Genomic DNA, 14,042 nt, shown 5'->3' on the forward strand with positions numbered 1-14,042 from the left:
TGCAGACCTCATTGTGGAGTAAATTTGCAGTGCATAGTGAGGAGGGAATGGCAATATCTACTTTCCATTTTAAATCAGCCCCTTAGCTTTTTTTGATTAGATTTTTCATTTCTTTAGCATTCATGCACAAAATAACTTACATTTCAGTATCCACAAACCTTGCCTTGCTTTCTCATAATTTGATCCCACCAGAATGCCCAATCTCAGTCTGTTTTGTGCCCGTACACTCTGTACCACTCTGTACCAACAGCCTCTTATCCATTTATTTACCTCTTACTACTTTTTTTTTTTTTTTTTCTCTTAAAGTACAACTATAGGAAAAACTTTTTTTTGCTCATTTTGGATAGAGTATGGCTAGGTTCACATATGTGCGGGTGGTGCTGCTGCAGATCCGCACAAAAATCTGTGCAGCCACACCACCCACACAGAAGAATGTGGACCCGTGGGCGGGTGCCATTAATTCTAATGGCACGCTGCCCGCACTGGAAATTGCAACCGTACTGGGAACCGAGGTTCCTCTGCGGGCTGCTTTTTCCGAAGAAGTGCAGGGACTTCTTCCCTGCGTGTCCCGGGGCATGGGAGTCCATTCAAATGATTGGGCTCTTGTGCCCGCGCAAAACGCAACCCACACAGCCGCAGATATGTGAACCAGGGGTAAGGGAAGATTCCATTTGGGAGTGTCCCATTAGGTAGATTTATCTTCACTTTCTGTCCCATAGCCAAAAAAGGAAGGGAGAAGAAATTAGGGGAATCTGTTGGGGCTCCCCAGGGCACCAGAACTAGTGTCCCCATTGTAATATTTCCCCTCTATTACATTTCTGGGGGGCAACCCAAAATTTGCTGTTTTCTTTTACTTTCACCTTCAATCTTAATGGTAAATAGGACAAATAGAGAGGGTGACTCCCCCTAATGGGAACACAGGCAGCAATAAAAACTGACAGGTGTTCTAATCACTCTCCACCAGGGGCGGACTGACCATTCGAGCATTCGGGCACTGCCCGAGGGCCTGGGGTCAGTAGGGGGCCCCATGAAATGCCCCTGGTACCTTTTTTATAGGCTCTTTTGAGTGTGGGCAAGGACACAGGGGCCCCATGGTCCTCTATTGCCCGGGGGGCCCCATGAGTTGTCAGTCCGCCCCTGCTCTCCACTATATCCAAAACAAAAAAGTTTTGCCTTTAGCCGCTTGCCCGCCACCCTATAGTAAAAGTTATACTACAAGGCGGCAGGGATGCGCAAAATCACGTATATATTCATGATTTGTATTTCCGGGTAAGGGGCCATTGACAGAGATGTCAATCATCGGGTCCCGGCAGGAGAATCCCTGCTGGCACCTGGAGATCATCAGGGTAAGCTGACAAGGGAGAGACCTGTGTGTAATCAATACAGGTCTCTCGCCTGTCAGCCAGGACATGCTGCTGTGTATTTCTCTGCACAGTGGAGAAATACAAAGCAGCATGGCTCCGTAGTAAAACAGCACACACAGTAAAACACACATAGCACACAGTTATCCCTTTGATTACCCCAGATGTTAACCCCTTTCTGCCCAGTGTAATTAGTACAGTGTCAGTGCTTTTTATTAGCACTGATCACTGTGTTAGTGTCATTGGGGATGTCAGTGGCTGTTAGTTCCCACCCAGTGTCAGAATGCCAGTCGCATTACCGCTATAAGTCGGTGATTACCACCATTACTAGTATAAAAAAAATAAAAATAAAAAAATTCCAGTATATATACCGCCTTTTGTAGACACTATAACTTTCATGTAAACCAATTAATTTACATATATTTGGATTCTTTTCAGCAAAAACATGTAGCAGAATACATTTTGGCTTACATTTATGAGGAAATTAGATTTTTTAAATTTTTTATTGGATGTGTTTTATAGCAAAAAGTCAAAAATATTGTTTTTTTAAAATTGTCGGTCGTTTTTTGTTTATAGCGCAAAAAATAAAAACCGCAGAGGTGATCAAATACCACCAAAAGAAAGCTCTATTTGTGGGAAAAAAGGACATAAATTTGATGTATGTACAGCATTGCATGACCGCGCAATTGTCAGTGAAAGTAACGCAGTGCCGTATTGCAAAAAATAGCCTGGTTAGGAAGGGGGGTAAATCCTCTGGAGGGCAAGTGGTTAAATTTTAAGCGTTATCTGACTCCCCTTCTCTACTTGTGCCTCTCATTACTTACAAGGCGTGTACCTAGAGCTGCATTCCCACATACAAGGCAAGTTCCTACTCCTCCTGCCTTGCCTATTGGTCCACCTCCCTGTATGTCACCAGGCAAAAGTCAAAATCATAATGCTCTGATAAGCAATGACTTGTTGAACTATACATGGACCACCATTAGTTTAGAGACATTTGTGTAAATGTGTACATTGGTGGTCAGTGTAAATGCCCCTTTTATACTGGTTGTCTGAGCAAATTCCCCTGTTAGAAAGGTGGTCAGCGTAAATGACCCCGCTACACTGGTGTTCAGTGCAAATGCCCCCGTTACACTGGTGGTCTGTGTAAATTGCCTTGTTACATTGGTTGTCAATGTAAATGCCCTGGTTACAATGGTTGTCAATGTAAATGCCCTGGTTACATTGGTTGTCAATGTAAATGCCCTGGTTACAATGGTTGTCAATGTAAATGCCCTGGTTATATTGGTGGTCAATGTAAATGAGGAGCTTTTATTGGAGTACTGAAGCTCCTAAATAGCGTTGCAAGGGCTGCATATTGGGGAGCACTGTTGGTGGCTGTAAAAAAATAGTAGGCTGCATATTGGTGGAGTTGTTGGGAATAAACACTCCCACGTCCGGCTCAGTTCGCTGCGGCAAAGTGAGCCAGAAGTCCGGCCCCCTCCTTCCTCCCGCAGTCTCCTGGAAACGTTTACAGGTCCCAGGAGACTGCCTGACCAATTAGGAGGCGCAGCACGACTCGCGCATGCACAGTGGGCACCAGGCTGTGAAGCCGCAAGCTGTCACAACCTGGTGCCCACAGTTGAGATGCCGGCGCCATGGAGGAGAGAAGGGGAGAAGGGACGGCGCAGGTGAGAACATTGCTGGTCCCTGGGACAGATAAGTGTGTGTGCTTATTAAAAGTCAGCAGCTACAATTTTTGTAGCTACTGCCTTTTAATAAACTCTAAAACGGCTGCAACTCCACTTTAATGTATTCATGAAGCATCCACAACACTTTCAGTTCTAACAGTGACTCGTGCACTAAATTCAGGTTGTTTTAAAATGCGCCACTTATACAATGCAGTGCATTGAATGCACCAAATTAAATATAAAATACCGACAGTGTGTATCTTACAAAAGTGGAGTTACTTAGGACCAATTCTCTTTTGGCATACAGAGAGAAACTGGCGCTGACAGATTTTGCATTCTAAAAGTGGAGCAGCATGTGCCAAATTCAAGTTCAAGCTGTATTCAGATACACGAATTTGGCGCATGCTTCTCCACTTTAAGAACACACAAAGACACTTTGCAAAATTGCTCTGCACCAGTCTTCACGAATTCCAGAGTGTGTTTTAGTGTGATATAATTTGCTGTTGTTGGCTGATCTGCTATTGCAGTGTGATGTGGAATGCTTATGTGATATGTCATATTTTGTCACATGATTTTTTTTTGCACTGAAATGGTAATTTTCCCATACATGGTTTTTTATCTTACCAAGAAAGCTCAATTTTACAAACAATAATTCATGTCTTATTTACCGTTATGGTGGTTATTTTTTGACACATGGTTGTTAGTTTCAGCTCTCAGTGGTCCTCATAACTTCAAATAGAAATTGCTATAGCTTAGTGTGGGGGACCTGAACATAACGTTTGCACAGGGCCTACTTGTTGACTTCCACCACTGCTTGGGTGCCTTGTATTGCTGGACCCTATAAGAGCTGCATATGCTGCAATAGATTTTGTTGTGCAGAGTGCAGCGCTAACCCAAATAGCGATTAAACATATGATAGACCACATATGATAGTGGATCAGTAAAATGTCAGTGTAAGTTCATCAGATGTGCTGAAAATGCATACAGTCTCCAATATGTAAAAAACCAAAAGTAGTGACTTTCAGAAATGATAATAGCCAAATAATGCACTAACCAGATAGCGCATATTAAAGCGCATGGAGCATTTAAGACCTGCCCCTGGTGCTCAGCCACTGTATCACTGGAGCCAGGAGATGTCATCTATAGGGTGACCACTAGATGTCATCTATCCGGATGGAAGCTGAGTCCAGCCACTGTATTAGAGGATCAGGCGGATGTCATCTATAGGGCGACCACTAGATGTCATCCGTTCCAGGAGGAGCTGTGTCATGGATCCAGGGATGTCACTTGCAGATGTGTCCTTTGCTCAGCACAGCCCCAGGACTAACAACGGTTCAGCTGCTCATAAACGGCCAGACCAGAGGTACATGTACACAGGATATAAATAGCTTGGCACTTCCCTAACGCGTATCGTGTGAGTACACATCATCAGAGGGACTGATGATGTGTACTCACACGATACGCGTTAGGGAAGTGCCAAGCTATTTATAACCTGTGTACATGTACCTCTGGTCTGGCCGTTTATGAGCAGCTGAACCGTTGTTAGTCCTGGGGCTGTGCTGAGCAAATGACACATCTGCAAGTGACATCCCTGGATCCATGACACAGCTCCTCCTGGAACGGATGACATCTAGTGGTCGCCCTATAGATGACATCCGCCTGATCCTCTAATACAGTGGCTGGACTCAGCTTCCATCCGGATAGATGACATCTAGTGGTCACCCTATAGATGACATCTCCTGGCTCCAGTGATACAGTGGCTGAGCACCAGGGGCAGGTCTTAAATGCTCCATGCGCTTTAATATGCGCTATCTGGTTAGTGCATTATTTGGCTATTATCATTTCTGAAAGTCACTACTTTTGGTTTTTTACATATTGGAGACTGTATGCATTTTCAGCACATCTGATGAACTTACACTGACATTTTACTGATCCACTATCATATGTGGTCTATCATATGTTTAATCGCTATTTGGGTTAGCGCTGCACTCTCATTCTTTATCAATTACTTTGGAGGTTCCCGAGGTGCCTTTTTGTGCAAGCAGCTACCGTACTTACACCTATACACTGCGCTCGATTTTATATATAGATTTTATATATAAGTTTATTTTATTAGATTTTGTTGTGCCTTTGTATGTGAAGTCTTGATCTTACCGGTTAATTGGCAGAACATGTTCTTCAGGTTTGGCTTCAAACCATGGGCTCCTGGGTGGCTCTGCATACAACAGTGAGGACTGGCAATGTAAAGTCACCGGGGACATATGATCTGGAGCTGTCCACATTAAACTTGGGCTCATAGTCTGTCTCATGATGGAACTCTCAGAATCACTAGAATTTCCCGGTACATTGTAGTTTATAACAGAAGGGCTGCAGAAAGCTATAGAGGAATAATCATGTCTGTTTTCCATATAGGGAGAAAGGTACACTGGACTCTGGTCTACTGCCATGAGATTCTGATTGGCACTGTACTCGGGAGATGCCAAGGTGGCAGGAGAATTTTTGATGTCGCCCTTCACATGTCCACTATGCTGCATGGGCTGCAACTGACAGAATTCCTTGTGCATGTATGCTGACATGTTGATTGGAGATTAAATCCTGTCTCTCAAAAGGTCATTGTTTCCAGTTCACTAGGATAGAAGACAGATTGTGTTAAGAGATGTGCGGGATTCAAACAAAAAAAGAAAACATACATTCATACATACTCACCTATGTAGATATGGATCCAAAGCTGCATCTGTTGCCTTTATGCCAAGAACTGAGCGACCAAAGACCAATGATTGCTCAGTTCTCAGGTCTGCTCTGAGCACACAGCAGTGACTGAGCGAACCGCTGGTCAGGGATCTGGGTGGATCCCGACATTATTGTCAGAATCCCTGCAGAGCCTGGGCCAACCCAGTGATGTCAGCCAACAGTGGACTTTAGCCCGCTGTCGGCTGAATCTGGGTGACAGGAGTGTAGAATTAAGTACACTCCTGTGACCCACAGTAAAAGTATGGCCAAAAGAGCTTTGGCCATACTTCTCCTTTAATAGAATAAAATTCTTACATATAAAACCCCTTATAATGACCACTGTAGGTGAGCAGACCTGGGAAACCTAGGTATCCAGGTACCAGAATCCAAGAGAAAAATAAGAGATAGGTCAATACTTTGTGGGGGGGGGGGGTTTTACCACAAATTGTAACCCCAGAGAGAGAGGCTTTAAAGCTGAACTCCAGGCAAACAGCTAAATACACAGATGGGATCAGTTCTACCTGTTAAAGGATTTGGACTTTTTCCATCCAGTTCTGATATTTAGTGGCCACATTCAAGCGGTGGAGAGAGACAGAGGCTGAAAAACATAATTTACCCACTCTGCATAGGTACATCTAAAATTAGGCTAGGGTCACACTTGAGCAAGTTGGTAGCCCACGTTTGCACAGGTACGGCAGCCCCTTAATTTGAAATTTCTGCACCATTTTAAAAACGCAGCCACACCATGTGATTTCCCTGCGGTTCCCGCGAACACGCTATGGGTTTAGATGTGTGGGGGTGCCATTAAGAATCATTGGCAGCCCCACATGTCTCTGTAGAGCAGCGCAATTTGGCTGTGGGTCGTTGTGGGTGCGGGAACATCTGCAATTCCCATTGCCACAACCACCTGCTCAAGTGGGAACCTAACCTAAAAATGACTAAAAGATAAGGAAAACTGTCACCCTACAGACATTTGGATCCAGAATAGAGAAATAATAAGTACACAGTACAGAGGATTATTCTACGAACAAAAAACAAAGTATGCTGGGACATCAATGAGGACTGCACTGGAATGTGTGGCAGACGTTTGGAACCTTTCTACACAGAAATTCTGGAATGTATGATAGTCAGGATCATGATGTGGTAGCCCTGCCACCCTGTCTGGTCTATGCAGAAATCCAGCCCTGCCTAAAGGATCACTATAATGAAAAAATGTTTTATTGTGGTAACTGTATGTGTATAATTACTGAATTTATATTATGAATTACTTTTTTATTCCACAGACCTTTAGTTATAGTTTTCTCCACATTTGCATGCTTTTATTCTTTGAACCTGAAAGTCCACCAAAAGCTAAAAGTCCATCAAAGACTACTTTGTCCACAGGGTGACAACACTGCCTTTATTTCGCTGCAGAAGGTCAGCGTTTTCACCCTATTACAAGACGTGAAAAATCAAGAGATCTCTTGTTATGGTGAAAAGGTAATAAAACTATGTATGTTATTGGAGGGACTAAAAAAACAAAAACTGCTGAGTTATTGCTAGTGACAGACTGTATCATATCATGTTATTTTTTTAGTTTAAACTTCAAACATTTCCAAAGTATTTGTTGTGGCCTCATTGTCATTGAATGTACAATACTACTAACTGCTTGTCATATTTTTGTGTTCTAGATACAGATCAACAAACTTTTTTTACATCTGACTATTCTTTCAAACATTTTGACAACACAGGGGAAGGGGATTCAAGGAATTGAGCACAGCATGGCTCACAAATAGGTATGGATGTAGGCTCAGAAGGGGCTTGGGAGATCTCAGTTGTGTTCCTACAGTGCCTGTGTTAATGTTCAGTTTGTAATGCCTTTTCTGAGATAAACACAGAATATTTATAAAAAGAAAATCAACTGCTCTTGGAGAGCTTTTATTTTAAATAAATGTGTCCCCGTTTTCAAAAGCTAACTTGACTTGATTGCCTAGTTTGTGGTGCCAATAAAATAGATTAGCTGATTTGCAAATAACCAGAGATGTGTGAGGTTAGAAAAACTAGAATAATCAAATGTTTCAGAACACTTGTGCATAATTTTTTTGTCCTTTATTGCAGTTTTAGATTGCAGCTTATAGTTTTCTAGTCATAGGAACTTTATTGAATCCTGTATGATAATAATTTGAAATTCAGAGGATGGCATTTGCTAGGTAGGTGCACTGTGGTGGAGCAGCAGTTATCACACAGAGGCCCAGCGTGCAGTAAACAGTGTAAATAGTTCAACAGCACAGAGGGGAGCTCACCCAATTGGAAACTTACAGTCAATGCAGTGGAGAGTCAGTGGTAGTAGGCCCAAACTGAAGACAGCGCTTGTTAAGGGAGGTGAAGTGCAGCCTGGCTGGACCCACCCAAGAGGGAGCTTTCGGAAGTGCAGATGTAGACCCTATTCTTTCCCTACTCCTCTGGATCCTCTCCCTAGCACTAGTGCTGTCCTTGACAGATAGGTATACTTTCCTTACACTACTTACTTTGCAAATGTACGACAAAACTTAGAGGTAGGGACTTAAAATGTCTCTGTGTGACCCAAGATGGCCTCCAAGGTCACTTGGATGCAGGGCAGCCAACCGGAATGATGCTCCAGGGAACCAAGAAAACCATAGATAAATCAATATTCCCTAGACTTGCCCTTAAGCTGCAGTACCACTTCAGACAAGCGCCACCTACGCTGGAGAAAGTAGACATGCACCTGCCTACACATTGACCCAATCAAAGTTAACATACAACTTCCAAACTGCAGTTCTGAAAGAAACCAAACATTTGATAGGCTACGAATAGCACCAAGGATACTTTGTCTCTAAGCATTTATATGGACGGCTACAGAAGAGGGGGGTTTGGGTATACCTAAACTTGACTACCAATATTGTAGCAATTATTCTGAGCAGACTGAATAATTGCTATCAATTATTCAGTCTGACATTCTATGAACGTCTTGGTGACCCATGGAGTTACATCTTGTGACATCCTGTTTTGGTAGGTATGAAAACACCACCATAATTAATTTTCAAACTTATGGGCCTGTTGGGGGTCTCTTGGTCAATGATTGTGTTTCCTGTTTAGACTTTGCTCTGTGGGACCCTGCCTATTGATCTTTCTGGGTGTTTGAAGCACTGGGATTGGTGCATATCCATCATTTATAGGATCCTTAAAGTTAATATTCATCACACGCTGATTCTGGTAGGTAACCAATGTAGTTCTTTATGATGTTGCTATTGTATTTTCAGTATAGGGTCCTCTATTAGTTTCCACAGTATTACTACTATATCTCCTTTTGTTAAGGCTTGTAGCCTCTACCCTTTGTGCCAACTGGCTGGGTTTATCCTCCTTGCATTTTACCCGATTCCATTGGAGGTCTGCCATATAGGACATGCATCTTTCTATGTGTGCTTTTTTGGGGTATGCATAAGTGGCCTATGGTATATGAATGGCCTTATTGTTTATGTTTAAATGTGGTGTTTATCCATATGTGTTTTCATCTTAGACCATTATCTTTCTCCTGATGAAGGCTCGTTAAGAGCTGAAATCCAGCTGAAAACCTCTCAACAGATGGAACACAATCGACTCATCTATGTACCGTAGTTATAATATACTTCAAACTGGTCCATTATAAATGTTATGTATAATTTGTAATCTTGTCCAATAAATGTTGTACCTTTTTATCTTAATGGTGTTGTTTGGTACCTAGAGAGTCCCACCCTTCACTTCCTTTTTTCTTTGGTACAGTTTTTGGGATGTGGTCGCTATTTATTACTGATAGTCATAGACTTGGCAAAATTTCATATTTTGAACTTAAGGGGAACAATAAGACAACCTCTAGTGAAGTCAAGAATTAGTAATCACTCACCAAACCATCTAACTTGGGTTTGTGAAAATATATTGAACTAGGAGTAGGGATGAGCGAAACTAAGCAAATTGTGAGATTTTATCAAAATTTTGCCATAATGCATTGGAATAAATTGGCAAGGCTAAACCAAGAGTGTTTTTGGTGGTTTTCATTGGGCTTTAAATGGCTCCTGAGGGTTACAAAAGCCCATTGAATCTATCCAGGACCTGTTCTTGAGCTTTCATTATTTTACAGAATGAAAAAAACACTTAGCAAAAAAGTAAAATAAAAAGGTGAAAGTACACACATAATAATCAAAGGCTAAAAGAAAAAACACAAATCCACTAGAATGAAAAAAACTAAACTACTCTAAATACACCATCCAGCCAAAAAAAAAAGCAAAAACAAAAATACACACTCTATATAAGGAAAGACATTGTTTTTCCCAAGCAAATTCTACCCAAGCAGCTCAATGACCGATAATGAGAATTTTCTCTTTTTGGGGGGTATTGCCAATAGAGAAATCAATGTCCCCAAAATTACTCAGCCCTAAGCAGGAGAATAGACTCTGGGCAGTGCCATACAGGAGAACTGTACAAGATAAGATAACACTCCAAATCCCTAACGCAGCACGCTGGAACACTTACCTGCACAGACTGTAGCTGCTTTGGTCCAGGGAGTGCAGACTGCAATTACAATACTGGTAATCCTGTTCCAGGTTAACAGGATGTCAGTTAAAGATTACCCACTAGCCACTACTGATATACTAGCAGCTTGTATTAGGTTTTCATTTTAAACTGGTTTCTTAAATCCCAATTGAATGACTTCAAAATCCCCTTTTCACATTATAAAAATGATCCTTCTTCTAGTCAATAGCTTCTACAAATTTCAGAACTGATTGAATTAATAATAATAATAATAATAATTATTATTATTATTATTAAAAGCATACAAGTCTATTTTATTATGTACTTTTCATGTCTACATCTAAAATGCCATGAACTAGATAGGCAAGTGCTGTCCAAAATCAGAAATTATTTTTAGAACCTCTGCAAACAAAAACAACAGTAAAGTAAAATGGAAAATAATCAAAGATAGGTATTCTTCAGTTTTATGTTAGAATAAAAGGTTATGTTTTAGTGTAATCGTCTCTGAGTGCTACCATTAGACTAGACAAGCATATCTGAGCTAATACCCACATACCTTCACCATTTCGGGACTGAAGCTAATGGAGTGTGTGTTTTATGTTTAATTTTGCAGAAAGGAAATATAGATCAATCCAACTACTTTAAACAGAATCAATATGAAGACCTGAACAATTCATAAGTAGGCCTGTTAAAAATTTTAATTATACTGACATTGTCATTTCAAAAAATTGGTTATGTATGTTCCTAAAAATAAATAAACTCATAAAAGAGCCCTTCCCGTTAAGCTGCCCATACATGGATCTAAATTCAGCTGTTTCAGCAGGGATTACATTTTGATCCATGTGTGACCACTGTGGTTAAGGAGAAGTCAATCTACTTATCTACAGTATAGTGCTGGCCTAATCTATAGCTTACATGTTTGATCGGGTGGGGGAGTCTTCCTGTTTTCAGAATTCATAGACACAATGGAGAGGATTCCCTCATCCACCTTGAATGGATGGGGAAATCAGGTCAGTTTTTTTTTGTTCAACTTGCAAGCTGAACGAAAAAAACTAGCTAATATATGGGTTGTCCTACTAGGACTGGAGGGTTTTGAGTACACACAGTGCACCTTCTCAGTCACAGCACAACTACAGAGCATATGCAATGCACATTCTCAGTGAGAGCACACCTACAGATAGAGCACGCAATGGGGGAGATTTAAAAAAATTGGGGTACTGGTGCAGCTGTGAATGGTAGCCAATCAGCTTCTAACTTCAGCTTGTTAAATTAAGCTTTGACAATAAAATCTGGAAGCTGATTGGTTTCTATGCAGAGCTGCACCAGTTTCTCCACCATGCAGTTTTAATAAATAACCCCCACAGTGCACATTCTATAGATAGAGCACACACAATGCACATTTACAGTCAGAGCACACCTACAGATAGAGAACATGCATTGCGTATTCATAGTGAGAGCACACAGAGCACATTCCCTGTCACAGCACACCTACAGATAGAGCACACCCAATGCACACATACAGTCATAGCACACCTACAGACAGAGCACAGCACATATTCTAAGTCAGAGCGCACCTACAGGCAGAGCACACACTACGCACATACTCAGCGAGAGCACACCTACAGGCAGAGCACACACTACGCACATACTCAGCGAGAGCGCACCTACAGGCAGAGCACACACGGCGCACATTCTCAGCGAGAGTGCACCTACAGGCAGAGCACACCCGGCGCACATTCTCAGCGAGAGTGCACCTACAGGCAGAGCACACCCGGCGCACATTCTCAGCGAGAGCGCACCTACAGGCAGAGCACACACGGCGCACATTCTCAGCGAGAGCGCACCTACAGGCAGAGCACACACGGCGCACATTCTCAGCGAGAGCGCACCTACAGGCAGAGCACACACGGCGCACATTCTCAGCGAGAGCGCACCTACAGGCAGAGCACACACGGCGCACATTCTCAGCGAGAGCGCACCTACAGGCAGAGCACACACAATGCAGCTTCTCAGAAGCTGCATGGCCACTATGTACATCTGGACCACAATCTGAGTGAACCAGTTTTCTGAGTGAACCAGAGTCTGCTAAAAGCACCATCAATCACAGTACACACAGAACACACATTTTCACAGCACATGTAGATCACAGGAAGCACATAAAGAACAGATAGTAAAAGCACAATCACTATAGAGCACTATTACATTATAAGCACAGGCCATATATGTAATAAGTAAATACTGTATGTGTTTCCCTACACATACACTATATTGCCAAAAGTATTGGACCAGCCCTCCAAATCATTGGATTCAGGTGTTCCAATCACCTCCATGGCCACAGGAATATAAAATCATCACCTAAGCATGCAGACTGCTTCTACAAACATTTGTAAAAGAATGGGTCGCTCTCAGAAGCTCAGTGGTACTGTGATAGGTTGCTGTGCAAAAGGTCAATCCTTGAATTTTCCTTGTTACTAAATATTCCACAGTCAACTGTTAGTGGTATTATAACAAAGTGGAAGCAACTGGGAACAACAGCAACTCAGCCACCAAGTAGTAGACCACGTAAAATGACAGAGCGGGGTCAACGCATTCTGAAGCGCACAGTGCACAGAAGTCACCAACTGTCTGCAGAGTCAATAGCTAAAGACCTCAAAACGTCATGTGGCCTTCAGAGTAGCACAACAACATTGTGTAGAGAGCTTCATGGAAAGGGTTTCCATGGCTGAGTAGCTGCATCCAAGCCTTTCACCACTGTCAGGAATGGACTTGCCAATAGTGGTGGTACTCACCTGCCTTGTGGGCTGCAGTACCAGGGCTGGCCAGCGGGTGCTCTCAACAACCAGAGGTTCACTTCGGCAATTAGCCATCACCTGGGGCTGATTGCAGGTGATGTATTTAAGGGATGGCCAGACCTGCAGTCTGGGCCTTGGTGTGTGTTTTTCCATGGGCCCCTGTACCTTGTAACCTGCATTCCTGTTCCTGTTTCTGCCTGACTTGTTGCTGACCCTGCCTGATCCTGACCTCTGCTGACTTCTCCTGTTTTAATCCTGGCTTGTGACCCTGACCATTCTCTCCGCCTGCTCCTCCTGTACCTACCTGCCCGATAGTTATCGACCCGGCCTGCCTGATTACGTTGTGCTCTATATGTGTATGTACCTGTGTATCTGTATCAGTTTAGGTTTGGGTTTGTTTCACCTTGTTGTATGTATTTGTGTTAGCTTGGGGTTTGGTGCACTGCGTTTATATTTGTATTGTTAGTCTTAATAAATTGTCTTATTTATACCATATCTGAAGCCAGCGTTTCCCTGTGTCAGTACACCCATCTCTGGTCACACCCGCATCCCTGACAACCACCAAGTGCAATGCAAAGCGTTGGATGCAGTGGTGTAAAGCACACTGCCACTGAACTCTAGAGCAGTGGAAATGTGTTCTCTGGAGTAATAAATCACGATTCTCTGTCTGGCACTCTGATAGACATGTCTGGGTTTGGCAGTTGCCAGGAGAACGATACTTGCCTGACTGCATTGTGCCAAGTGTAAAGTTTTGTGGAGGGGGGATTATGGTGTGGGGTTCTTTATCAGGGGTTGTGCTTGGCTGCTTAGTTCAAGTGAAGGGATTTCTTAAGGCATCAGCATACCAAGACATTTTAGACAATTTCATACTCCCAACTTTGTGGGAAGTTTCCAACATGACTGAGCACCAGTGCACAAAGCAAGGTCCATAAAGACATGGATGAGCGAGTTGGGGTGGAGGAACTTGACTGGCCTGCACAGAGTCC

At 42.7% G+C, this 14,042-nt stretch overlaps 1 protein-coding gene across 2 annotated transcripts in view; it reads right to left on the bottom strand.

Annotated features, from left to right (window-relative positions):
- Positions 1–14,042, bottom strand: part of ESR2 (estrogen receptor 2) — a 79,729-nt gene that overhangs the window by 44,360 nt on the left and 21,327 nt on the right. For both annotated transcript variants that reach the window (XM_089687468.1, XM_089687467.1), the window contains one exon: positions 5,183–5,655. In XM_089687468.1, the coding sequence (XP_089543594.1) occupies positions 5,183–5,604 (422 nt within the window). In that variant the 5' untranslated portion in view covers positions 5,605–5,655. The remainder of the gene's footprint in view (positions 1–5,182; positions 5,656–14,042) is intronic.

This window comes from Staurois parvus, unplaced genomic scaffold, assembly GCF_062004578.1.
Source record: "Staurois parvus isolate SC_StPar_1 unplaced genomic scaffold, SC_StPar_1.0 ptg000426l, whole genome shotgun sequence".
NCBI classification, from domain to species: domain Eukaryota; kingdom Metazoa; phylum Chordata; class Amphibia; order Anura; family Ranidae; genus Staurois; species Staurois parvus.